The following is a 27,413-nucleotide window of genomic DNA, read 5'->3' as shown; positions in this document are numbered from 1 at the left end:
TACTATTTAGCCTTGTGCGAGGTTTCTTGTTTTACCTTACCTAAAAAGTTTTTACCTGTGTCTTTCCCCTGTGTTTTAAAGCATTTTTACCATTTGGAATAAACCCTTTTAATTTGATTTTAATCTTGTTCAGCACTTTGGTCAACAGAGGTTAAATGTGCTACATGAATAAAATTTGAATTGAAATTGAATTTACATATTACGCAGATGATTGACATGCTTGCTTCTAATGTTACAAGTTTTTTTTCACCTTCATGTTAAGCCATTTTAAAAGTTGTACTAGCTTTCTTTTCTTACTCACACTCGTATTGTTAGCTTTGAGGAACCACTTGTCTAAAACGTGCCATCAAACCTAAACATTTTCAGCATAAAAACAGACAAAAGTAATGCTTTATAAAATGTTTATATAAAAATCATCAGTAAAAAAAAAAAGGCAATTCACAATGAAAACAATTATATGGAAACTTCCCTGTTATGATAAACACTGCATCTGCAGATGTACACTTATCATTACTGACAATAAATTTACTCTACTTCCGGTGTGTTGTAACTGATGAGAAAAAGTTACAAAAAAAAGTACTTTGCTTGTGTTTGTAATGGCGTTCTAACTCAAACCACCAACCTACTAACTAAACTTTTGTCTGAAAGAAGACATCTATATTTCTGTGTGTATTTGTACATCTTTCAGTGCTCCTTATGATCTCCATCCTCTTCCAGCTTCCTGATTTCTCCCTTCAAGTGGTTGATGTTTTCTCTGCTGGCTTTCAGTTTGTCTTTCAGCTCTATAATCTCCTGACTTGTTCTCTTTTTTGCAACTTCCATCTTCTCCTTTGTCTTCTGCTCAAGCTCACCAACTGCAGAAGGAACAACAATGCATGAAGGAACATGAAGAGGCAGCCTCGACTAATGTGAATGCTTTGTCACATAGCGCCAGAAAAATTTTCTTTATGTGGGTCACTGTGGTCAAATTGCAACTAAGTAAAAACAACATATACACACAGTTACATTATGCAAGTACATACACTCGGTCTCATGCTTGTATGCTCCCAGTGTAAGTTGTCTTGATGTAGTCAGCAACTGCTGCATCATGGCAGTAGGATCCTGAAAGATCTGGAAAAAAGAAATCAGGTCCATATGGTAACATATTTCAGAAAAGAATGTCTACTGTACTTTATCATCTAGTGACATTAAGAAATAAAAAATAAATAAAATATTGTTTTTGGATCCATACAAACTTGTTAGAGGACGCGTACCATTTCATCATAGAATTCAGAGACAACTGTCTTCTTAGGCATGGCACTGGAATCTGACTGGAACAGCTTCAACAGATGGTACAAAGTCACCTTAAAAACAAACAATACAAATATATACACTTAAAGATGAGTTTCAAAAAGCTTGGTTAATGTACTTTACCCAAACCCCACCCTCCTACGGTCTGGCATTATAGAGACTTCCAGACAGCGTTTATTGTGGCTACTTTTTACAGATCATACTGGTCTCTCATTGGGATCAATGAAGAAAATCTTGATGATGATCTCAAACTCTCCCCAGCCCGTCTCTGTAATCTCATATGGAGGCTTCGTGACCACTGAAGAGACAAAACCAGACAGGCTGATACATGTTTTTTTGTTTCTATTTAATGTGTCATATAACAACTTTTCCATGCAATGAAAATATAAATCACTTCGTCTGATAAAGCTTTCAACACAGATTAACTAACCTCGTAATGGGTTGCCATAGCTCTCATGCAGCTTGAACTGGATCTTCTTCACATAGGCCGACATGTCCTGTGAGAAATGTTTAATGTATTTACACATAACAGCAGGTTTGAAATAGTGAACTGGGTCTGGATCAAGTAGAGCGAGGTTACTTCTGAGTTTACCTCATTTCTGTACGGCTTCACGTAAACAGACCATTGGTGTGTGTGTCCATCTTCTTCTCTCTTCTTCCCAAAGTAACGAGCAACATTTCCAAAGACAATAGGCTTCACTATCGTCACTCCCTGGAATAAAACAGGCATTGGGAGGGGAAAAAGAATAATTAAAAATGGTCGTTACCTCAATATAACCGCAAATACGTAACAAAAACACAATTACCAACCACGTTCATTTGCATCGGTAGTTTTACTTGAATGAATTGTTCAACTCGAGCTTTTTCAACCGGGAAATTTAACTGAATACTCTGGATAGAGGCTACGTTACCTTAACGCGCCCCCCGGAATCTGGACCAAATTCACTCATCTTTTTGAACATAGTAGACCACAGAAAGATTCGGGTTGAATGCTGAGTGCACGCTAAAACAGTATCGTCCCAACGTGTTTATTTGCTACTATTGGACCTGCCATTTAAGCTTTGAAAGTTTTAAACACGGAGGATTTTCATTTTATTGTGCTTAGCATTCTGTCGCCGGAAGTTCGCAGTTCATCAGTTTTATTCTTCCGTGGCAAAAACACAGACCAACAGAAAGTTCCGCCACGATTTTAAACATGTTCTCTTATTAATCTTTTTTTCCCTATCGGAACCGAATTCTTAGATCCAACTCAAGCATATAAATTCTTCCCTCAAATTCAATCTATTATTATTGATTAACACTATATAATACGTCAAGCATGACAAGGTTTAGGCTTTATTTTCCCTTAAAAAAAATACATGATCCAGACCTGATCATGTTATCAGTTTGACTAAAATATTAATGTTTAATAGGACTGGAAAACAAGATCTATTCCACATTTTGATTGTTGGACCTTCGTTTGCCTCAAGCTCCCAGAACGGTATAATCTACACACTGCGCCAGGTTTTCATTAAACCGGATACTATAAAAACCCGGAGAGCGAGGAAGCAAAAATGAATTGCAGATCATATCAGATTTATTTCCTTAAGACATTTGCCACATCAGACTTTCTTCTAACTACTTTCATGTTAGGTGATCTCAATAACTTCTCTCTCTCTCTCTATATATATATACATATATATACATTTATATATATATACACATATATATACATTTATATATATATACATATATATACATTTATATATATATACATATATATACATTTATATATATATATATATATATATATATATATACATACATACACACATATATATATATACACACACAGTAAACTTTGACCTCCAAACAACTTTAAAAAAAAACCAACTGAATTTCTAGCACACCAGGCAAATTTTTAAATGAAGCAAAAGAAAACCAAAAGCAATTTAAGAGAATTTTATTTAAAACTGCCGTGCACCTACGAGATCCCCTTCACTGAAGGCACATTTATTAAATATTTCCAATTATCAATAGCAAACTCCAAAACACCCCATTACTGTACAGACGTTTGTACAATGCTTTTAAGATTATGCAACCCAGAAAAAAAGGCCTGCTCTTCCCTGGGGAATTCTGAGAGGTTTTTGCAATGCCTGAAATTTCAAGTTCTCTCCCCAATTCCTGAAACGATACAAGTAAAAGATTGGCATGGTATATCCTCTTTTCCAATAACAAAATTGAGGATTTGCAAATTATTACTTGACATATAATCCTATAATCCTATCAATGTAAAGCAGTATTCTAAAAAGTTCCCAACTCCTTGTGCAGTCAAGTGCCTTATTAGGGAACCAAAGGAATCATCTGGACTTCTTATGCTTGTTGAGGATGCAGATCTGAAACACTTACCTTCAGCCCTGCAGACAGAAGCTTGCACAGAATTACTTTCACAGTTTACATGAGCAAATGGATAAACATCCAATGCACAATACTCAGGCAAATTAATTATGAGGAATTTATAAAAGTTCTAAAGCTGCAAATTTCTTCAAATGAAATTGCTACATCGAGTTTCAGTAACTGGGTTTACACATTTCATTTTCCTCATTTCAAAGCTCAATATTGTTAAAGTTTATGGCCATGAATTAAAACTCACATGGAGTAAAATGAGTAATTTTTACAGTAATAATCAATATCCAGCAAATAAAACAGTAACACAGACAAAAAGCAAAGTGTTAGCTTGCCTCATTCTGTTTGGCAAAAAATCAGCTTTGTTAGTGATTTACACTTAATTTCATTTATGCACATCTAGTCTAAGATTAAATGATAAAATGAACATAAGATGCACTGTTTCACCACTAAATTTTGACAACCATTTTCTTTCATATCTATGTAGTCAAATTAAAAACCTTGTATGGTTTCACACTTCAAATTAATCTCTTAAACTTTATGAGCCAAATATTGTTAACCTGTGTTGACACTTTCGGTCTCCAACCGTGAAAACATTAAAGTTGTTGGCATCTTTTCAACCAACTGGAAGTTTTGCATAAACAAAGTGACAAACATGCAAGACATTTAAACGACAGGTGGAAGGAAAAAAAAAAGTCCTGCAATCCATGTAACTGAGTTAATAATGTTGCCGCATATTTACCCTTTTTTTTCTTACTTTTTACAAATTAGAAATTTCCGATGAGAAAACAGTCCTAACACATTTAATATAACAATGTTTTTATGTGCATGAAACCACACACCACAAACAGTTTGTTTACGTCTTACTGTGGTAACGACTGTTCAGTGTAGGAACACATGAACGACATGTCAGAAGCCACTTTGTGAGGAGCAGCATGTTGGCTGTCATTTACCATCTTTAGGAAACAATTGCCCAAAATGTTCTTACATTTACATTTAAATAAAGTTTTTTTCCAGTTACTCACCAAGAGACATGAAAAAAATTTAATACAATCCTGATATTTGTCTTACCTTGTAAAAGCTTATCCACTTAAAGGAAAAAAATTTATACAAAACAGCTAAAAAGTGCCTAATAAGAGTGAAAAACATTCTGTCCAAAATATACATTTAATATAAATGAACTAAACATGTAGAGGAATTCACCAAATGCAAAGTGTACCTCAGTTAACATTTTTATTACAACATCATCTAGTTTTTATTTCAAAAGGAGACATTTACAAACATAGTAACCATGAAAAGAATAAATGAGAATATTGGGGGGGGGGGGGGGGCAGGGGAAACACCAAACATGTACCCTATAAAAACTACTCTAAACTTAATGTACACAGTGCAGCGAGCCAAAACAAAGATGTAATGTTTGTGTCTATTGTGGGATCGCATGGCCTTTTTATTGTTTCTTTGCCAAAAAAGAAGCGTCACACATACTCTTCGTTTCAAATAAAACACATAAAAAAAAAGAAAAAAAAAAAGGAAAGCTGTTTGGAAAGTTTCTTTCATCTTTAGTTATCATGAGCATTAAAGTTTGGACAACAAAGCCTTACACAGATCACGGTCCTCCATCCACTGCTGAGGCAGACAACAGACAGAGAGAAGGATGGGTGGAGAAGGAGATAAGAGAAATGGAAGGGGGTGGAGGAAGAGATGCTGGCTGTAGTCCTGTCTGGTCATGCAAGGTGAGCGGGATGGAGGGGGGTTGGTGGTGGTGCACTGAAAACATTCCTCCTTTTCCTTCCTTCCATCCTTGATCCTCGTTAGCTGAAAGGTGTCAAAACGAAGGGTGGTGTTTGGTTTCGAGCCAGCCCAAGAGTAAACACTCCCCCCACTCATTAAAACTTCTACATCTACACAACGGTGTACATCAAGGCTGGGTTCAATTCACCGTCATGCCGAGTCATCAGGTGGTCGATCATACGAGTCTTACAGTGGGACTGGAAGTGGTCAGAAAGATGTGTGTGAAAATTTGGTAAATAAATGTTAGAATTCCCTTTCAGGAAAACAAACACCTGCTCACTCAGCTGACTGCGTTTTGCTCCCAACCTCAGCACAATGACAAACATAACATGCACATTTCTGTTGAAAAGTGTCCAAGATGTTAATATGAAATACACACATAGGAAAATATTTACTTATGAATGTCCTAAAGAATACCTTCTGCCAGTAGTAAAACATGAAATTTAATGTTATGCATGTGCAGTACAGATGTTGACAGGTTACATGTAGGACTCTGACATACATAAAAAGCTTAAACGGATATTTTCAGACTTGGGACAAAAGATTTTTGGCATTTCTTTACAAGGGTTGTTGATAGTGAGCCTGTTTACATGACCATTAAAATCAGACATCTGGGAGTAATCAGAATAGCAATAATGTCTCATTCAAAAAATCCTTTTCTACATAATCTGCTGCCTTTCCCGAACCGGGGGTTCTATGCTAATTTCAGGAGTTTTCCAGACAAAACTATATTCATCAAATGAATTTGGGATTTTTACTGAAACTGAAATAGTTTGTGAAAGACTGCATTTGTGGATTTGAGTTTTTACAAACATTGTCACTTCCTGTTATTTTCAAACCATCTGGTCTACGTTGAACATGGCGATACCCACAGCGCTAGCATTAGCTGTAAATGTAAATGGTAATAAACTGACAGTTTGCAGGTTGATGCTTTACTTGGATTGTTCACAAACCTTTTTCATCCATAAGTTTTTCAACATTATTGGGTTTTTCAAATCATTGGCTTTCTGGAAACAAAGTGATAACAAGAGCTATTTTAAAAAAATGCAAATTTGATCATACAAAACGAGAACCTAATTTCGGACGGACGTGATGAGGCCCCATGCAGATGTAAAAAGACTAAATAAACCAGATATCCATCCATGAAGACATGTGGATATTGAGAAGAAATCTAGGTGTGTTATTAGTCCTCACAACCCTATAACAGCTGTTATCTGATTAAAAATGTTAAGTTTTGCAATCTACGTTTCCTTATGAATTATCTGATTACCCCAGAAATCAGGTAATAATCCCAGTTTTAGTGTGCATGTAAACTGGCTCAGTTTTTAGCAAACTTTAAATTCAATGAATAATTTATTTCACAACTGGCTGAATTTATCACTGACAAAAATATAATGAGCTCCAATGGTGAACAAGTCTAAATTAACAGAACAAAATCATTTCAGACTCATTAACATATGCAAAATCACTACAGATTTATTCCACGTTCAAGATTTCTCATTTTTACTGGGCCTCTGAAGTCTACAATGCACCCACCTAGTAAGTCATAATTAACCAGTGTCATAATGACATGCAGTTTTCTCTACATATGTGACTGCTCTAAAGGCATTTTATCTTTAGTTATTTCTCACATATCTGGAGCAAACCGGACTGTTTTGTTTATCAGTCATTTAAATAGTGTGATCATATTTCCATCACATTATAAATGCTCAGATGGACTCAATACACAGAGCTAAATGTTGTCAGCCTTTACCCACACTGATAAATACCACAATAATACTAAATTGGTCCTAAAACCCCCCTTTCCCTGCAGACTATATTCCTAAAAGGACATAAAGGACAAAACAAAGAATAAGGCAGTTTATGCACTGACAGAACAAGTGAACTGATACAACAGCCAACAGGGTTGGATGAAATTTGTCATCCAAGGTACAGAACACTAGGGGCCATGTTTTATTAAAATTATGCTATCAGTAAGGAGAAAAAGAACTGATCTGAAAATCTAGAAGAAGACAAAGAACCCTTCATCAGTAACATAACATTTTTCAGATGAAATGGTAAATGTTTTGATACATGAAGTCATTTCATTATCTCTAACTCTGAATTCAAAGAATTCAATTAAACCCCAATAAGGTTCTATTTTACATGACTCACATGGCAAATAGTTAGGCCTCCAGCATAAAACCTCAAATAAGTACAGATGTGAAATTAAATATTCAGATTTATGTTGGATTTAAATTTTCAGCCATAGAAATAGTTAACATGGTAGATGGCTGCAGCCAAACATAGCTTCGCTCACATTGGTCATATTTCATGAGACACTGCAGTCAAGCTCATGGAAAATCATTACTATTGATTCAGTGGGACAAGTTAAATCTCCGTAACCTCAACAACTGTCCTATTACAGTAAAAGGGCATTATTTAAAGGAATATTAAAGAAGAGATTCAATGTGTTGATGTTTTGTGAATACAGCATGAAACTGAAACAAATCTGCACCAAACCAGGGTCAAGTAGTCCATAAAGTTTGGTGACGACCAATTTTTCTTCCAACTACATAATACACTGCTCACACTGCATACAATGGACATATGTATGTGACATGTCATACTTACCGTTCCCTAGCTTTCCAAGTAATAATATACGGCTAAGCCTGCTACATACTCCAAGCGAGAACATTTTTCTTGTTCTTGAGGCCCAGAAAAGAAAATGACGTCACTATTGTCCTCACATAAGCAGTTGAAGCATAGACTGTATATAAAAAGATGGACGTAGCCTCCGTGACGTCACCCATAGGTTTCTGAAGAGCTGAATTGATGCTCGGTGGGCGGTTCCTACCATTGCCGTCTTGGCAGCATCATGCGCATCGTCTCACCCAGTAAAATACAAATATGGGCAAAGAGGTGGAGCTGAGAGGGGGCGGGGGCGGGGCGGGGGGGGGGGGCTGTGAGCGCCATGGTGGATGATTGACATTGAGCGGACTCCGAGCTTTCTGTAGCTAAGAGCTAACCAGCTAACGGAGGTAAGCGTTCTAAAAGCTAAGTCACGTTTATAACCTTTTTAAAACCATGGTTTTTTTTTTTATGTTCTTCTAACTTGAAGCGGGAGATTGGTACCTGTCAATCAAAAGGACACGCCTCTAAATATGCCGAACTTCGAGTTTTAATTACTTTAAAACGGGCGAGTTAGAAAGAAATTCACTCCCCCCACAGTTGTCATGAAGGTAAACCTGACCTATGAACCAAAAATGGATTTTTGAACCAGACTGTAAACATGTTTATTTCTGTTGTGAAGTTTGTCTTTTTAACATGGGAGTCTATAGGGATTCGCTCTGTTTTGCAGCCAGCCCCTAGTGGATGAAGAGGGTACTGCAGTTTTATGCACTTCCGCATAGGCTTTACTTTTTACTGCCAGAGGTTGCCGCTTGGGTTGAAGACAGTTCAACATCGGGCTGGCAGAACTTTCTTTTAGTGACAAGTTTTGTTTGATTGGTCAGATATCTGAGGTGGGCGTGGTTAACACAAAAAGCATGAAGACGACTACGGCAGGTTGAATGGATTGCTTTAATAAAACTGATAAAGTTGGTGAAAAAGCATTAAAATGTCTACAACATGTTGTGTTAGCATACTTGCCCAGCTGCACGCACAACCCGGCCTGCCACGGACTAATATGAAATAACCAGGTTAATTGCACATAAAAGCAGACACCACTGCCAGCAGTTATCCCAGCCATGTTGCAGATGAAGCTTCTTGTGGGGTCTGAATTGAGCAGATTGAAAAAGAGAATTTTTGTCTTGTTTTTGCAGCCTTGAGACCAAGAACGATGTTATTGCTTCTCGTGGAGTATGTAATAGGCTTTACTGTCATGCTGTGAGATTTAAAAAACAAATGACAAACTGAAAAAAATTAGCTTCTAACCTACTGTGACAACAATCAATTGTGAAACTAATACTTGAAGTATCTGAATGGTTTAAAGATACTTAAATACAGTTAAACCTCAAAACTGTACCTTTCTCTTTGCTTAGTATATTTGATGGAAACTACTAAATTTTTTAACTCCTAGTTTTACTTACGAATGCTTGTTTGTAACCTGTAGGGAAAACTCTTCAACCCTGGTTTGACACTGGCAAATATATTTTAAGAATGTAATTTCCTGCACATACACACCTGGAAAAAGCCTGCAGACCAAGCAGGGAAAGAAATCCCAGCTTGAAATAAACACTGAATTCTCTCATGATAATGTGAACACATAAAACAGTGCAAATGCATATCTAGACACAACAAATGACCACGCCACATAATGTGATATGTACGCAATAGTGAGCGCTGTTCCAGATGTACAGCTCTGGCATGCTACGTCTTAAGGCATGGCGCAATGAAAAATGGACTAATTGGACAAGTACATGTTTGCCCAACTCCACTTGATTATTTAATTTACACTGCATCATTTTTTTTGGCCAAATATTAACCCATAAATGCATTTAAGCATCACACATTACTAAATGCCACCGGGCCTTATGTCCACTCGAGATCTCTTGAGTAATGTCTGCTTCCTGTGAGAAAACAGCTTTGATTGCCATTTTAACTTTTCCATTGAAAACACCACAGCAAAATTGTATTAAAAAAAAAAAAAAAAATCAAATTTCTGATTTTCAAAACATTATTTCAAGAGGTTCCTAGTGGACACAAAGTCTTATTTTCCATGAAAATGTGTTGAGAAGATCAGCTGCTTAGAACAAATGACATCAACTCAGGGATCACTAAGAGCTAAAAATCTGCATAAATATTAATTTCATATTGCCAAAACAGTTTCAAAGTCACATTATCTTTGGGTTTTGCTTTTATTCAGAATTCAACAATTTGTCAAGTCAAGCCACCCCAAATAATGCTTTCCAGTACAGATAAAACAGGTACACAAAGACTGAAAATATCACTTAGGTGTCTAATACATATAGCGTAATTCCTGCTCTGGTGTGGAAAATCAATTATTTTGATTCGAGTTAATGAATTTTTTTTTTTTTTTTTTACCTGAAAGCTGATTTAAGAACATGAGAAATATTATTTGGGGTTTGGCACAACCGTACAGAGGTGCTGAAGGTCCCATGTGACTGCAGGGCTGTACTTTATAAAGACTGCTTTACATACATGAACACAGAAATCTGGATTCTTCACCAGTAAAACAACATCTGAAACAGACACCATTTCAGCTGCAGCTCCAAAAATGTGCTTAAGTCAGTTATTCACCATGCACAAGACACAGTGGAAAACTACATCTTCCCACAAAGATCACACAATCATTTATAAAACCCTGACAGACAAGCGCCAACAAGTCTCAGCCTCAGAATATAATAGATAATTGTAATTAGCAACACAGCGACAATGTGCTACAAATGTACAAGCTGGTGACAAGTAGCATTTGATAATTTACCTAGTGTTCCTTCATGACATGACTCAAACATCAATGCCAGCAAAACACTGATTGGTGACAAGCGAACATGTTTGACCTCCAGTTTATTTGTTCGTTTTTACTCATTCGTTCATTCTTAAATGATGCAGCCTCACTAAAAAATATTAACAGTTAAATATTAACTGAATCCAGAATTAAGTTTTACTTAGAAATGTTTAAGTTTCTGGGGGAAAAAAATAAACAAACAAACAAAAAAAAAACCCCAAAACAAGAGAAAAACAAAAATTAAACAAAGTCTTTTGATAAACACAGCAAAATGTTTGGATACAAGGCTAAACAACTTGAGTTTGAGATCTTTGCTTAAAACAGCTTTATAAGCAACATTGCGAGCAGTAACCAGAATTTGGGCAACACACTAACATAAAAAAATTACACAAACATGATTCATTTTTATGTTTTCCATCTAAACCTCAATGTTTACAATGAGGTACATGATAGAAACAGTCAATTTAACAGAAATAAAACGTCAAGACTCACATGCAAACATATGGTAATAACATGGTAATAATGTTTGCATCCACCATTTAGATATTAACATTTTTAAATATGGATTACCCTCTCTCATTTATGACAGTTTATATTCAACTAATCTAAAATATACATAAGTGAACAACATTACTACTGAAGGAACATTTACATTATGATTTCTCTGCTAGTCAGGTGAACATGAACTGTTTTTGTGTATCCACTATAAAAATCCAATCCAAGCTAAACAAACAAACCGTGTCAAATGCTCAATTCATACTTAACAGTGTACAAAAGATGAAGCCGTACATACAACTCTTAGCAATCCATGAAAAAGGTGTCAGATCAACGATACTACACACTAAGGCACAGTAAGGAGTAACATCTATTGAAATGGCTATCCACCAGTCAGTCTAGATATTTAAGCCAGAAAATTGCTCCACATTCCCTCATCAGCTATAGCTGCTGGCAAAACACACAGTTCTGATTCATTTAATACAAACTGATATTTTAAGAGCATAAATAATGTATCAGAAAGTTTTTCTGATGAGACAATTATAAATTATAAGTTCATGAACAATTAACAGTCTATTTAATTAACATGCACATGTGCATTACAGTTCACAAATGAGAAACTGACCAGTAAAATTTTTAATCCACCAGGTGCTGAAGCCCATTTACTAAAAAAGTATAAAAACACAAAGTTTGTTTTTCAGCAACAATCAGTTCTTCCTATTTTTCAGAGAACTGTACAGTTCCAACAAAAGCTGCAATATGCAGCACAGCAAAATATTGTGTTTACATACAGAGTCCGAGACAGTATACACATGATCCATCACATTATATATTAAAAGACTTACTTACCTTTTACCTACCTGACACCAGAGGAATGAGTTTTAAAAGCTTTCTTTTGCTTACCCCCACTTCTCTCCTTCCAAATGATTTTTAATTTTGACAACAGCATCTACTGTAAGAAGACGATGTGTGTCACAGCTTCTAGCAGGATTGGTTTGTTATGTTGGCATCTTAAGTGATGCTATATCCAATTAAGAAAAGAAGGAGTGAGCATTCAGAAAAGACTCCAAAATCAGATCTTTGTTTTCCTCTTCTTCCATGCAGGTCAGGCTGGCTTCACCCTAAATTTTTTTCCCAATCCAGTCCTAACAAACTTAACAATAGAGAAAAGAGGCAGAAAATACAAACAAAAAAGTTGTACTCACCTTCTTTCTCTGCTAGCGGTGGCGATATTCCCTCTCTCTTTCTCTTTCACGATCTCGATCCCGGTCCCTCTCACGATGGCGATCACGTTCACGACTGCGCTCTCTGTAATAATCCTCGTGCCTGTCACGACTGCGGGATTTGTGTCTCCGACTCTTTTCCCGAGACCGGCTATGGTCTCGTTCCCTGGAACGTTCTCGCCTGATTGAGACAAATGAGACAAACCATAAAGTTGGGTTTGCTGTAGATAAATAACAGCCTGTGAAGAGTTTAAGCATCTTACTCAAAAGGCCTTACCTTGCAGAGCCATAGCTTTTTGACTCAATACCATGAAGACAGTCCTGCAGCGAACTGATGAGGACCTTACAGCGGTCATCTGCTGAGACTTTGGACTGCTTTATTAGACTAATGGCTGTCACCAAAGTCTCTATAGCGCTGCCATAATCAGCTAAAAGAAAACAAAAGGTTGCATTACAGTCTCGTTTATCTTCAGTATCACCACTTGTCATTCATTTTAGACATTTTTATTACAGCTATTTAAATGTGCTTGTCAAAGGAATTGTGTTACATCCCTACATACAGAAGAAATTATAGTTTATTTTCTCTCATTTACTGTTCTTAATTGTATGCATCTTTTAATATGCTCAGCATCATTATTTTCATACTCCACAAGCTCTGGTTGTGCTATCTGAATCTAAAACTCGACATTGCTCGTCTGGGGCAACCTGACCCCAGGAAAGGATCTGTACAAGATATGGACAATGATGATGTGTAAGAACCAAATCTCAAGTTATCTCAAGGATGGCGACACTTCATATCATCTTCCTGGAGTCACTCTATCCAAAGACTGGTTTAAAAAGACAGACAGATTGGGTCTTCTCACCGGCTTTCCCGGTTGCAACCATTAAACACTTTGTTCTTCTTGTATTCACTTGTTTATTTACATGTCTTATTCTAATCAACCTTGTTAATAATTTTCCAACTCATTCACTCTTTGGATTTTTTTCCCCCAAAACGCCACCAACTTCACTTTTACATCCCATCCCAAATAAACTGTCAAAGGAAGTTTTTGCCTTAATCAGGAATATCCAGCCCCGGTCCTCGACAAACCTGCAGAATTTCCATGTACCCTCACTCCAGCACACCTGACTTAAATTAATCAGTCATTGTGGAGGACTTCATAGGCTGTGGGATCTGTTTAATGGAAGCCAGGTGTGTTGGAACAGGGATACATCCAAAACTTTTAGGACAGCGGCCCCCAAGGACTGACTTTGGCCTGAATCATTAGAGAAGTGTTTATAAGTATTAAACTTGGACAAACTGGATGAAGTTTCTTTTCACATGCAAAACTGAAGCAATCTTTGCAGCGGAGCATCTCATAAAAACCAGGTCTATCTATGTAAATACTTTGGATGGCAATACTTTGGCTGCCGGTATGAAATTAAAATTAATAAATAATATTTTTAGGACCACCTACATTAGACTGGAAACACTGGAACAAAATGGTACGTGTGTTACCTGCACTGGCATCAGACACAGCCCGAGAAATGGCACTGGAGGAGATGGCTCTGTTCCTGTTCATGATCTCTTCAAATTCTGCCTCACTCAGAGGGGTCCGTGATGACTCCATCTCTCTATAAATTCACCAATAACAACATCAGTTATTCATGCAAACCATTAGAAAATGAACGAAACACATGAGAAACAAACAATTTACTTTTAGGTTCTACTGGAACTGCTCTTACCTGCCTCCTGGACCATAGTCTCCTCTCTCATATGGTGGTGGGCGGCCATATGGATCGTTTGGCCCTGGGGGGCCTCGGCTGTCATTAGGGGGCATACTGTTGTTGCCGGGTGGGGGGAAGAAGGCAGGGTTCACATGAGGAGCTGGTGGTGGACCACCAGGTGGGGGACCTGGCATATGTGGAGGAGGAGCCAAAGCCATTGGGGGACCAATAGGGCCTGGAGGACGAGGGGGGAAGGGTCCTGGAGGAGGTGGGCCCTGTTGGGGAGGTGGGGGACCAGGGGGAGGGCCATAACCTGGAGGAGGTGGGCCTGGAGGAAGAGGTCCAAGCGGTGGCTGGCCAAACTGACCAGGGAAAAGAACAGGGGGAGGTGGCCTGTCACCACGATTTGGAGGACCTGCTAGAGGAGGGGGAAGGCCCTGACCAGGAGGTGGTGGTCCAGGAGGGCCAGGGGGACCAGGGGGACCAGGAGGAGGTCGTGGAGGACCTTGCATCCCTGGGAACAACAAGAATCAAGACAGAAAAACATGAAAATATTTTAACTTTGTTATGCTGAATTTAAGCTGCATCAACAAAACTCCCCCCAGAATATTAAAACGAAAACATTAGTTTGTTGCCAAAATCACTGACACACAATTGACAGATTCATATACATTTCGCACATGCTTGCATGGCTCTACCATTGTCAGTAGTCTGTCATTTCACTGTATCCTTCATACAGATACAGCATGATGTTGGTTGTGGGAACTCAAAGCAGGTACAATGACAAAGACAGAAAATAAGCAAGCCGATGCTACAAAATAAAGGTACAAAATAATGTTAAAAATTAAATATCAAGGCAGCAGACCAGATGAGGAAATACAGCTGGAGCAGTTTCTTGCAGGGTCTTCTCTGCAACTACACACTTAAAGTGGACTCTTCTGCCTCATCACTTAAACAAGAGGGTACACTGCCTTAGAGTGGAAAGAGTCCCACAAGTCTTTTCTGGCAAATGTACAACTGAACTTCTTAAAATAGGATATAGTTGCTGATAAAAAAATCTGTGTAGGGAATAAATTATTTGACAGTAACAAAGTTAAATAATAAAAAAAAGAAAGAAAGAAAGCTAAGCGATAAAACTCAAATGTCTATGACAGTAAACAATTACTTCTTTAATCAAAATCTGAGGCATTAGATACGAAATTCAATCAGATCAGTCGAGGTGTTTCACCTCTGCTATGCCAGCTCCCGTTCCTGCCCCCCGGCGGGAAGGGACTGAAACACATATCCATCAGAGGGCCATCTTGGTGCCCAACCAGATCTGGTCTGATCCCCGAGCCTAATGGGGAAGAAAGCAAACCAATCACAACTCTTCCCTCTGTGAAATTCCTGGTTCTAACTAAAGGCCTGACGCAGCCCAGTGGGGTGGGGCACCAGCCACTAAGGAAAATAAGAGATGTGAGAAGGGCGGGATGGAGGGCAATAGAAAAAAAAAGAAAAAAAAAAAAAAAAAAAAAAAAGACTACTTCATTCTCTCCTATTCCTTAAGCATGGCAGCCAATCCAATGTCTTTAAAAGTGTAAGGTTGGTGGCTTGACCAGTTTAGCTTTAAGCAAACTGCTTGTCAGGGAAAGATGGTGGATAATGCCAGCAAGCAAAAGACTGCAGCAGAGTAAGGATTTGTTCAACTGGAGGTGAAGAGGGAAAATAAAAAACAAACCAGATGAAAAGAGAACAAGCAAAGACAAAAAGGCTGCCAAGTGAGAAATAAATATCACTCTAGAAGCACATTGCAGAAGACCAGTCTTGATACCATGCAGGTGCAAGAAGAAGCAATGCTTGGGGCTGCGCTAACAGAGCAACACAACCAAACTAAAAGCAGAATTTCGATTAAGCAAAGTTTTCAAGGCAACTGTCAAAACATCTAAATTAAATGATTATTTCAACTTCCAATATGTTGTTAAATAGGAAACTAGCAAACATCACACATCAAACCCCAAGTGCCCCATTAACATCATAGTTTATGTTATAACATTCTTACACTGTAATTAATGACATGTATGCTTTCATAACACATCTTTCATCAAATAACTTCTTGTACTAAAACTGGCAGATGACTTAACTCGGAACAGATGTATGATTAAAAACCTTTCACAAATAAAAGTAAATTATACAAAATCAAAATAATTCTTTTTAAGGTGAATAAAAACTGGGTCAGAAAAAAAAAAAAAATCACTTTTAACACGACCTTGGGGTCCTGGTACGACAAGACCATCAAAACCCTCTACTGCAACTTATTTTTCAATTTTTTGTGATCATCATATTCTTTACATAATATTTACACCCCACCCGCCCTCCCAAAAACAAAACAAAAAAAACAAACAAACAAACAAACAAACAAAAAGATAATTTAACACTAAACAGAAAGCACCTGAAGAGTCAATACTGTTCCAGCTCAACCACCAATCAGTATAAAACTAACCAGGGAAGTGTGGTGGTGGACCTCCGGGCCCTACAGGACCAGGGAAGCGATCTCCAGGACCAGGAGGTCCTGGGAACCTGCCTCTTCCCCGACCAGACATGGGGAAACCACCACGGGGACCTGTACCAGGAGGACCAGCTTTACCTTCTCCAGACATCTGACCTGATTGGGTACCTGTGGGGGAAAAAAAGAAACAAAACAGAGAAAGACACAAATTTACACTTCTATATAAATAAAATGGATGCACACACTTAGGCACAAGCAGCAGCTGCATGACAAAGCCCAACATATTTTGACTTCAGCTGTCATAATCTATTATATTACAATGTTTAATTCTAACAGATTGTGTCTGCTGGTTAAATGAACTTTTAAAATAATAAAAACATACAGATACAAAGAGTGGACCTGCACCACTTACTTTTACGTGACTGCATCTCAAACTGGCTGAGGGATTGTTTATTGCATGGCGTGACAATGGGATTTTGACCATGGAGCTCCCTCTTTGACAACAGTTCCATTAATTTTCTGGATGATGCCTCTGAGCCAACACACACAAGGGCAAACCTGAAGAAGATCAGCAGGAAAGCAGAAAACATACAGTCACATTTATGAAGCGGGGATAATCTCACATTGACCACTTGAGCCTTGGGGAAGCAAATTTGTATTAAAGTGCATTTGATTCACAAATGACATGCAGAAAAGTGCTGCTTTAGGAAAATACATCTGTGCCATCTGCATTAAAGTCAAGTGCTTCTATCAGTATACATAAGAGCAGACTTAACATAATTGTGCTGCTAGATCAAGTTCAACACCCCCAACTCTAACTTATTTAAATCATGCCACATAAAAATAAAAATGACCGTACCCTTTTGACTGGCCATTGGCCCGGTTTTCAAAGAACTTGATCTCCAGAACATCTGTGATGCCTATTGACCGGATAGCTTCTGTCAGGTCCTCATCTGTTGTCCACTGTATAAAGAAGAAAAAAAAACACATAATGAATGACCAATATTTACGATAATTTAACATGTATATGTTTATTTTCACTACAAATCTAAGTCTGAATTTATTTTGGGAATCTGCTTGGATGGCTGATACACACCCATGTGAGGTTTCCTATATACAAGGCAATCCTTTTGCCCGTGTAAGTGTATACAACGTTGGGTGGGGCACTCTTTCCTCCCTCTGAGCCACCTGGTGGAGGCAGCGTATCCAGGTAGTCACGGTCTTCTGGAGCATCTCCATTATTGGCTGATGGTGATATTACATCATCATACAAGTCGATCTGTTCATGGACTGGGTACTCCACTTCCTGTTGAAAGACAGCAGCCACTGAGTCAGATATTTGAACACATTGTGACAAGATCAATAATGTACATGTGACCTGAAGACAGATGTAACTGATGTACATGTAAGTACAACATTTATCATTGGATACCCATAAATTAAGGGAACCAACACACACTGCATACAATGGTCATAGTATGTTGTTTTTTGTTTATTCTTTTATGATAAAGAAAATATTTAACATTTAACACCCTGTTTCATAAAGAGAAAAATAACCAAATAATTGTTTCCAACCAAAAAACAATTGATTTAAGACAACACAAAGACCAAAAAAAAAAAAAGTAAATCCAAATACCCTCAATGAACTGTGGCTTATAAACCTGTACACACCAACACAATTATACAATCAGACACATAATCCAGCTATGGCTGTTGTGCATCCTTTAAGCACACTTCAAGTTCTCATTCACATATTTACTGCAAATCATCCCATATTCCTACACAGTAATACAGACAAGGCAATAAAGGAGAACAGCATAAAATATGTAGTGCTTGAATCTTAAAGAGATATTTGGCTTTACTGAGGATTGAAATACTTTCGTTTAATCTTTTGACATTGTATTTGCTAGTTCGGCTAGAGCTAGCTCTCTCCATGCAGACTTCCATCAATACACAAAGCAACTCGTGTCTGTAGGGTGTTTTGATAACTACGGGAATAGTATATAACCCCCAGTAAGAAAGAAATACAGTAAATTCAGTCTCTTCGAAATACTTTTAAAAGAGAAGCTAACAAAAGGGGCGTGTGTTGGGCGAGAAAACGTCTACCGCGCAAGCACATTAATGCTACATGCTAGTTTCTAGAGGTTAGCTACTTTGGCGAAGTAAATGCGTCCCTTTTTCACATATTTACTATTTCTGACACGGTCCATTTAAAAGGTATAAACCTAATCTCAGTTTAACCAATACTGTGCGAACACAATCTTTTAAAACATTTGACTTGTTGAGCACAACCACCTGAATAGCTGCGTGGTTAGCTTAGGCCAGCTAGCTGCAGAAACTGCGTTTATTTGGCTTATTAGCCCGCCATAGAAACCATGCGGAGGTCTGATATACTATTTTAAAAGTCACATATTCATATATAATCGGAGAAACACATCCCTACACGAATACGTATGTGTATATAATTAACAGTCTTTTCAATGTTCACAGACAACGAAGGAAACGCCGTTCTGCGCTTGCTGAGGTGTAGGGTTGCAGCATGGTGGGAAGGCCTTGATGCAAACGAAGCTTGCTTGGCCATCAAAGCACTTTATTATAAGATTGTAAATGTTACCAGAAGGTTACAGAACTGCACGAAAATATTGCCATAAACAAAGTTGTTGCGAATAGAAGTTAAATACCTGGTTAAATTCCTCCTCAATTTCGGCGTATATATCTATTTGATCTGCGCCGTCCGCCATTTTCCTCTGCTCCGTCGCTCCGTCCGCCCGACGGTGCAGAGCAACACCGCGGAGCCCAAACAATGAAGCACAGAGCGGATACAAGCGCTCCCTGCCGGCCGCCCTCACTCACCACAAGTCTGGTCGCCTTGACTCACAATAAACGTGTTCACAACACTACATAGAGCAAAAAACGGTATTCTTTTCAACCACTGTGTTAAAGATACACAGTCACCAAACAGATAAAGAAAAAGAATGACAAAAAGAAAAGAAAATGGGAAAAAGGCATAGATGTATTTTGAGGAACAATAATAAAACCATATTACATGTAATTGACGTAAGAATTTTAACAATTAAGTCTTATATTGAACTCATTCAAGGTTTTTCATGAATTATACTTCCTACTTTGATTTAAGATAAACAATTTTATAAGATAAAACCTCCTAGTACCAGATTGGACCCTATTTTGGCTTCAGAACTACCCTCATTCTTTGTTGCATGGATTCAGCAAGATGTTGAAGACATTCCTCAGAAATATTGGGCCACGGCTTCACACAGTTGCTGCAGATTTGTCACATATCCAAAGTTGCTCTATTGGGTTGAGATCTGTGACTGTATAGACCATCAGAGTACAGTAATTTCAGTATCATGTTCAAGAGGAGATGATTTGAGTTTTGCTGTATAGTGCATTATTCTGCTGAAAGTAGCCAACAGAAGATGCTACACTGTGTTTATAAAGGAATGGACATCGTAAGCAACAATAGTTAGACAGGCTGCGACATATAAACTATGCTTAGTTAGTGTGACACACTTACTAAGAGTCCAAAATTGTGTCACAAAAATACCTCCAACACTACCAGCAGTAGCCTGAATCTAATAGATGGCAGAATAGATACATATTGTAGCAGCTTAAGCTGAGACTCATCAGACTAGGCAACATTTTCCTAATCTTTTATTGTCCAATTTTGGTGAGCTTGAGTGAATTTGGGCATCAATATTTTGTTTTTAGCTGACAGGAGTGACGCCCAGTGGTCTTCTGCTGCTGTTGTGTAGCCTATCTGCTTCCAGGTTGGATGTGTGGTGTATTCAGTGTTTATTCTGCATACCTTGGTTGGAAACTGGGGTTAATTGATTAACTGTTTCCTTTCTATCACCTCCAACCTGTCTGTCCATCCTCTTCTGACCTCTGACATCAACAAAACATTTTGGTCCAGACAGTTGGCACTCAGGATATTTTCTCTTTCTTAGTCAATTCTCTGCAAACTCTAGATATGTCTGTGTGTGAAAAACCCAGATTGGTAGCCACTGAAACGCTCCAACCAGCACGTCTGGAACCGACCATGCCAAAGTCTCTTGAGTGCCCCTTTTCCTCCATTCTGATGCTTGCTTTGAATACCAGCAAATCACCATGACCAGGTCCACATAACTAAAGCCATTGAGTTGTTGCAATGTGATTAGCCAATTATTTGTGTTGACAAGCAACTGAACAACTGTGTATAATGAAGTGGCTGAGTATTTATATTACTCTCTTAGAGGGTCAACAAGCTTGAAGATAGACAATTTTAATTTAAGCAGTGCTATATTGTATATTTATAGGTGCACTGATATTCATAATGGTCAAACTGAACTAAATAAAACTGACAGAAAATGAGTACAAAAATGTGGATTTAATTTTCCTTATACTATACAAATCATAACCTTGGTCAGTTTGTAAATGTAATCAATACAGTTATAGGAATATGTTATAGTTGAAACAGCAATCACAAATGGGACAGATGAGCAAAATTAGTTTCATAACTTCACACCCTTACACACAACCTATATCTGAGCCATACATGAGCAGCCAAAATCAGTTGCCTTAACTATAGTACCTGCTTTTTTTAAAGTGGTGAAATATCTTGTAAAAACCTACTAACAGGCCAAAATGCAATGAAATGCTGAGAAAAGTCATTCAAAATATAAAACCATTAAATGTATACAAAATACCCTGTGCAGACTGATTTACACTGGTAAATTACATTTGTATTAACACAAAAATCACCAGGTTTCCTCTTCATTTCTCAGATAAAGCACTTTTAAAAATTTCAGTTAAATCAAAATAAAATAAATATTTATGAATGTTACCTTAAATCAATTTTTTTTAGTTCAAATGTGAATCCAGGTATTTGAATTCCACCCTGTAAAAACTAATGAAACATTTCTTACTTTTCCCATATCCAGTCCAAAGACAGACAAGTATAGTAACATACAGTATGTACACACACACGCGCACACACACACACACACACACACACACACACACACACACACACACACACACACACACACACACACACACACAGAAAGATACACACACAGAAAGACACAAATGATCAAGACAAAAAGGCATACAAACATTAAAAAGTAAAAAAGAAATATGTCACAGGAAGAAATATTTTGCAATCTAATCTTAATAAAACTAAACAAGAAGATGCAGAGAGAGCAAATGAGCCGTTCTATTGAACTATATTGCATCTTAATACTTGTGTTCTGCTGAAGTTATCTTAATTAATCGAACCTAAACGTGATTATTAGGCACTGAGCCATTATCTCATCCACTGCCACTGTAATGTTATTCATTAATTGTGCAAATGACCATGTAAATAAAGCAGTAACACAAGTGTTTCCCTCTGGTACTGCTCTCCTCTCTCAGCCATAAAAAAACTAAAATAAGCAGATGAAGTGTGGTGGATTAAAAAGAATTATATGTATTTGTCTACCAGCAGTGTGCATGCTTGCAACCGCATATATAATATGCATGTGTGTCTGCAAAAATCAGCTCCATTAGATATGAACAGGAAACATGTTTATTTCTTCCTTAAAGTTTATGACATGGCGCAGTGTGATTTTTAATTCCCTTTTAATAATGCACGCTGACACCTCTATATCGCTTTAGTCCATTTTCATTCTGTGATGCAAAGCAGTGCATGAGAAAATCACAAAGTGAAAAGTCTCCATGGCAACAAGGTCCCTTTAAATTGCTGTTTCTTCTTTTTTTTCTTTGCAGTTTTCAGTTCAGACGTATTAAGTCCCAGGAGTTCACCAAGAAATGCCACTTCAAAAGTCCTTGAAGAGAGACTTGGTTTGCAGCCATTGTGAGTAAATCTTCCAGTATTTGTTGTTTGAAGAATTCCATTGAAAGTTAAAGGTGTGCAAACCTTTCTCTTGAATATATTTCTTACTGCCCCCTTTACAGGAGAAAGGGCGAAACAGTGAACTTGTACATCATCAGGAAGCAAAAGCAGCAAATGAGAGACAGATGAGGAGAAGAGAGCCTGAGAGAGATATAAAAGATGCTCCTCCGCAGTCATTGGCGTTCTCCTGCAGGGAGAAAAGCAATAACCTCAGTTATAGTTTTTCTATTGCTCAATCATTCATATCACTAGGATGTGATCAAACAGTGAGTGAATGTAAATTTGTGACAGAATGGGGTAACTAGGAGCTGACCTGTGGGTGGTAGGCGTGGCAAGACTCAGGGCGCCTGCGAATCTTCTGAGACCTCATCCTGTCACACTTCACTGATGCGTTATGTACAGCGTGGTCAGGGAGGAATAACAAGCCGAAAAGGGGCTTCCTCAAGCATTCAAGTCCACATAGCAGGAATGGAGTCAACATGAATCAAATGGGAAAATCAAAGGATATATTTGACTTCTCTGGCTTCCAGGGTGATTGATGGGTGCTGTCTGGAGCAGTCACAGTCTCCCTGCACCACCAGCATCAACAGGTTGCTGTCTGGTATCTGCTGTACTACAAACATCCTGAAAAAGGACAAAGTAAATGTTCAAAATGAGTTTACAAACCAAAACCATGAGAGGAAACCATCAGGATATTCTCTGACTAAATGAACTAAACACTGTTACTGTGTCATATGGGGCTGTAAGCAGCGACTGTGCTGTGTTATACCACCCTCATCCTCATGAGGGTGTTCACACTCAACTTATCACAAATCAACTTTCCCTTCTGTTTCCTCCTCTTCCCCGCTGTTTGTCTCTCATCTTTGTTTCTGTCATTTAATCTCATCAGGCACTCGTTTTCATTTTTACACTCTTGCTTAGGATCTCAGCTTTCCATAACCCCACACACCACAATCTACTTCAGTCCCCCCTACTTAATTCCCTCATCCTGACACTCTTTTAAAGATACACACATGAACTCAGTAAACACTGCAGAGCAAAGCTGTAGAAAATGGATTTTGGAGGGACGATTTCATATGACTGGTCTTGGGGCTTAGAGATGACTCTGCTGCTATTTACTTGTGAAGACTGTGTGTGAGTGTGTGCTTACTTCTGGCATCGGCCACACTTTATGATGCTATTGGTCTCTTTGACTGACGGCTCGTAAACGAAGCTGGGGTACTCGGTGTCACATGGTTGCAGCACTTCCACTTTCTTCTTATGAGAGTATGCTAATGAAGAAACAGACTGGGTCACGTTTTGAGTTTGAGAATTTAAATGAGTGTGTAAAAATGTATGTGTGTTTTTTTCATTGGCGGTTCTGAAAGTTTGTGACGGGAGGATGAGGGCTTCTGTCTTAAAGCTCACACTTAAGCTGTTTACTGTTTACAACATCCTCCAAATAAAACTGAACCTAGAGTGTATGGGTGTGTGTGTTTATGGGTGAAATGGTGGGTTAGCAGAGAGGCAGATGAGCCATAATGGCTGATCAAAATTCAACATGACTGGTGGTGAATCATGTTTTTGTTTAACTACTTAAGAATTCCATTAGCTTTAATAAAAGTCTGAGCCTGGATCTCTTTTTAAAGGGTTTGACATTTGTGTCTGCTTCCACTGAAAGCCTTGTGTAATCTGACACACTAAATCTTATTCTGTTTGAAGTGTACTATAAACACTACAACACACATAAAACACTCAATCCAAAACGGTAGTTTTCTCTCAAAAACTCCATAAGACATACTCACACCCACTGAAAGATGACTTGGCTGAATGGTGGGATGATGATGATGATGATGATATTAAGTGGATAAAAGAAAGCATTAATAAGAAGGGTGAATGTATGATTGATGTAACCACGGTGAAAAATTAGAGGATATGATGACATATTTTACAAAACAGATACAAATGATTACAAAACATGCAATCATCTAGATCTGCTTTGCAGGTTATGACTGCTAAAAAAAAATATATATATATAATAAAAACAGAAGGACAGTATGAGATGCATACATAAAAACAGAACCACTTTCATTTTCTTTGTGAGCTTACCATCAGCCAAATGCTCTGTGTGCCAAAAGCCACAGATGTTAAACTCCAGTAGAAACCTTATGCAGAGGAGAAAAGAGGAGGGAGTCAGTTAGTTAGCCATCATTATAGACCAAAGAAGATTGCAAGCAGATTGCATGCACCATTAAAAAACATATAACACAAAAAACTGGGTCAAGATCCAAAATTGTGTCATGTGAGTAACAAAATGGGTCGCCAACTTACTTAGCAGTAATTGGTAGCATTCAAGGCTTGGTTTTTCTGTCTCATTTAAACAAGTTTCCTTTTTACTTGAAGCATAAAGGCTTACAAGAAACCTGTCGATATTGCTGTCATGGACACAGACGTGTAATTGGGCTAAGAGGTGGTGATGAGCTTGGCATATTTAATTAAAATAGTAAACAGTGAAAAATCCCTCCCTTTCAAAAAATAAATTTAAGTAATATCCATCAAACAATCATGATGTTACTTCTAAACAGTCATTTGTGAGAATCTGTGCAGTCTCAGACTCATTTTGATGGCACATTGACATTCATTATTCATATTCCTGCAGCCACTGTTGACATTCAACATCCTGAGGCTGAGAAAGCTCTCTTTACAATGTTTTTTTTATTTTTCCAACCAGGAGCATCATGTGACTGCTGGGTTTTGCTTTACCCTTTAGCACCTAGATATCAACACACAGGCCACTCTAAACACGCACGATGGCTGATTCAGCAAAGAAACCCTGGACGACGTCATTAGAGGAAATGAGGAAAAGAAGGGCAGAAAGTAAAAAAAAAAAAAAAAACAAGAGAGAAGACAAAAATCAACATTGGACTGACTTTTACTGGCTGTAGAGGCTTAGAGAAATGATAGGATGCAAGACGAATGATGAATTAGCCTAAAATAGGGAGGCCTCTGTGTAAACACTTTATATAGTTTAGCAGCACCACTTTGACTATAGAAAATAAGAAAAAAAATTACTTAGCTGGAAAAAAATCCTGATAAAGCAACCTGAACTGAGCAGATTTGGTCTCGTTTAATAGACTAACAGGGTTACAGCATTTCTCAGTTGTGTTTTTGCACCCTAAAACTAACACAAATATTACAAATCAGCAAACGTGGCTGCAATGTGATCAATAATTCCTCCATCACTCTTCAGTTTGGGATTTCATTCGTAAAATACAATAAAGAAAAGAAAAAAATAATCCATCTGTACATATCACTATTTTGTTATCTTCTAAAAATGCTGAATATATCAAATCTATTGAAAGTTAGAAAGTTAAGGAGAAAAATAAAATCAATGTTGTTTCAGTTGGAGCTGATATCTTGATATCTGTCAATAACTTTCAGTAACTCTCAGTCTACATAAACATTCTGTTGACCTCACCAGGCTTTTGAACACTAAAACATCTGAAACTTAATAACTCATTAGCATAAAATAAGAGAAATAAAGTATTTATATATGCTTCTTTCTATGGAAAACACCAAAGCTAAAATGGGAAACAGACAGTTCCGGTTGCCGTTGGGAACACTTACAGCAGGAAGTTGGAGAAGAACCACTTGAGGCTTGAAGCCAACGCATAGAACGGCTGCAGAGACAGAAGGATGGATTATTTCGATCTGTTCTGAGTATTGTGGGGAAATAATTAGATGGAGCGAGTTGACTGAACTTACACTAAGAATTGGTCGGGCCCTGCTGACAGAGTGTGAGCCGATTTTACACATGGCCTGATAGTCAAACAGGGATACCCTGAGGAAACACAAGAAAACACACAACCTCACACTGACTTATATTGATCCTCCTGGCTCCTTCCAGGCACCATTCAGCACTGTGTGGCTCTGCTTAACCTTTATACGCTATGTCATACATATAGCTATCCTCACTGCATGGGGGATGGGGGTTGTCTGAGTAGTAAAAAGTATTTTCCTCAAATAAAGATTTCTTTTTAGAACTATATACATGTTAGAACAAAAAGACACAAAGACGATTAGACACACAAAAAAGAACAACATTGCAGAACTTCGAGCAATTTTCAGAACCACTTATGTAATGCTCTGTGTCAAATGAAGCATAGCGAAATCTTTCAGAGGCGTAAAAATAGCACATCCCTGATAAGATTTGAAATGGGCAAAAGACAAAAAGAAATCCAGAGTCATCAAGCCCAAAAGAAAGAAAGGAGGAGCTACTGTACATCCCACAAGATGGGTGGATAAATGACCTTGGGCACAGAGAAAAGGACAGGACAGATGTAGATTACAGAGTGCTTGAACAAAATGTCTAAAGCAAAGCAAATATTTATCAACTTCTGCCCTGATTAGAATCAGACCCTGCTGACTGTGGCATAGCAAGAGGGATGCACATTTGTATTCATGAGCTAGATTTAAATACATCACGCACTGAGACAAAAGACACCCTGTCGGGATGAAACAACCTTCCAACTTTTCATGGCAGATGGGCGCAAAAGAAAACTGAGACACGGCTGAATCGTCGGCGAGACAACCAGGCCGCACCTTTTGAACATGCCCATTCTGATGAGCGTGGTCATCACTGATCCATCAGTCTCACCGAAGAACCGTCCCACCTGCCAGGAAACATACAGGACATAAATGTATCTGATGTTTAGT

At 38.0% G+C, this 27,413-nt stretch overlaps 3 protein-coding genes across 9 annotated transcripts in view; all 3 read right to left on the bottom strand.

The window, feature by feature from the left end:
- Window positions 1-443: 443 nt before the first annotated feature.
- Window positions 444-2,406, bottom strand: yeats4 (YEATS domain containing 4). 2 transcript variants are annotated; one of them, XM_079263072.1, is made up of 7 exons: window positions 2,202-2,406; window positions 1,883-2,002; window positions 1,721-1,787; window positions 1,494-1,588; window positions 1,254-1,343; window positions 1,023-1,110; window positions 444-854 (listed from the first exon to the last, which is right to left on the bottom strand). In XM_079263072.1, exons 1-7 carry the CDS (start codon window positions 2,250-2,252, stop codon window positions 685-687), a joined length of 681 nt encoding a protein of 226 aa, XP_079119198.1. In that variant the 5' UTR covers window positions 2,253-2,406; the 3' UTR covers window positions 444-684. The 2 variants fall into 2 exon arrangements, with proteins under 2 accessions (XP_079119198.1, XP_079119199.1); XM_079263073.1 differs by lacking the exon at window positions 2,202-2,406 and adding an exon at window positions 2,101-2,155.
- cpsf6 (cleavage and polyadenylation specific factor 6) lies at window positions 1,882-19,589 on the bottom strand. 6 transcript variants are annotated; one of them, XM_079263064.1, is made up of 11 exons: window positions 19,507-19,589; window positions 17,922-18,131; window positions 17,685-17,788; window positions 17,238-17,383; window positions 16,820-16,993; window positions 15,569-15,676; window positions 14,359-14,854; window positions 14,132-14,247; window positions 12,911-13,061; window positions 12,616-12,814; window positions 1,882-2,002 (listed from the first exon to the last, which is right to left on the bottom strand). In XM_079263064.1, the coding sequence occupies exons 1-10, from the start codon at window positions 19,564-19,566 to the stop codon at window positions 12,628-12,630; spliced, it is 1,752 nt and encodes a 583-aa protein (XP_079119190.1). In that variant the 5' UTR covers window positions 19,567-19,589; the 3' UTR covers window positions 1,882-2,002; window positions 12,616-12,627. The 6 variants fall into 6 exon arrangements, with proteins under 6 accessions (XP_079119190.1, XP_079119191.1, XP_079119192.1 ...); XM_079263065.1 differs by lacking the exon at window positions 1,882-2,002 and adding an exon at window positions 3,251-12,362; XM_079263066.1 differs by lacking the exon at window positions 1,882-2,002 and adding an exon at window positions 3,251-12,075.
- A 3,223-nt stretch (window positions 19,590-22,812) lies between these two features.
- Window positions 22,813-27,413, bottom strand: part of cacna2d4a (calcium channel, voltage-dependent, alpha 2/delta subunit 4a) — a gene marked incomplete at both ends in the record, with an annotated part of 86,673 nt that continues 82,072 nt past the window's right edge. Inside the window, 8 exons of the mRNA XM_079262824.1 lie at window positions 22,813-22,905; window positions 23,032-23,121; window positions 23,234-23,342; window positions 23,869-24,005; window positions 24,784-24,862; window positions 26,325-26,377; window positions 26,463-26,538; window positions 27,300-27,370. Coding sequence (XP_079118950.1) covers window positions 22,813-22,905; window positions 23,032-23,121; window positions 23,234-23,342; window positions 23,869-24,005; window positions 24,784-24,862; window positions 26,325-26,377; window positions 26,463-26,538; window positions 27,300-27,370 — 708 coding nt within the window. The remainder of the gene's footprint in view (window positions 22,906-23,031; window positions 23,122-23,233; window positions 23,343-23,868; window positions 24,006-24,783; window positions 24,863-26,324; window positions 26,378-26,462; window positions 26,539-27,299; window positions 27,371-27,413) is intronic.

The sequence above is a fragment of the Telmatherina bonti genome (genome assembly GCF_933228915.1).
Source record: "Telmatherina bonti genome assembly, chromosome: 23".
Taxonomy (NCBI): Eukaryota; Metazoa; Chordata; class Actinopteri; order Atheriniformes; family Telmatherinidae; genus Telmatherina; species Telmatherina bonti.
The sequence above is the reverse complement of the archived record's forward strand: the minus strand, read 5'-3'. Positions and strand labels throughout refer to the sequence as shown.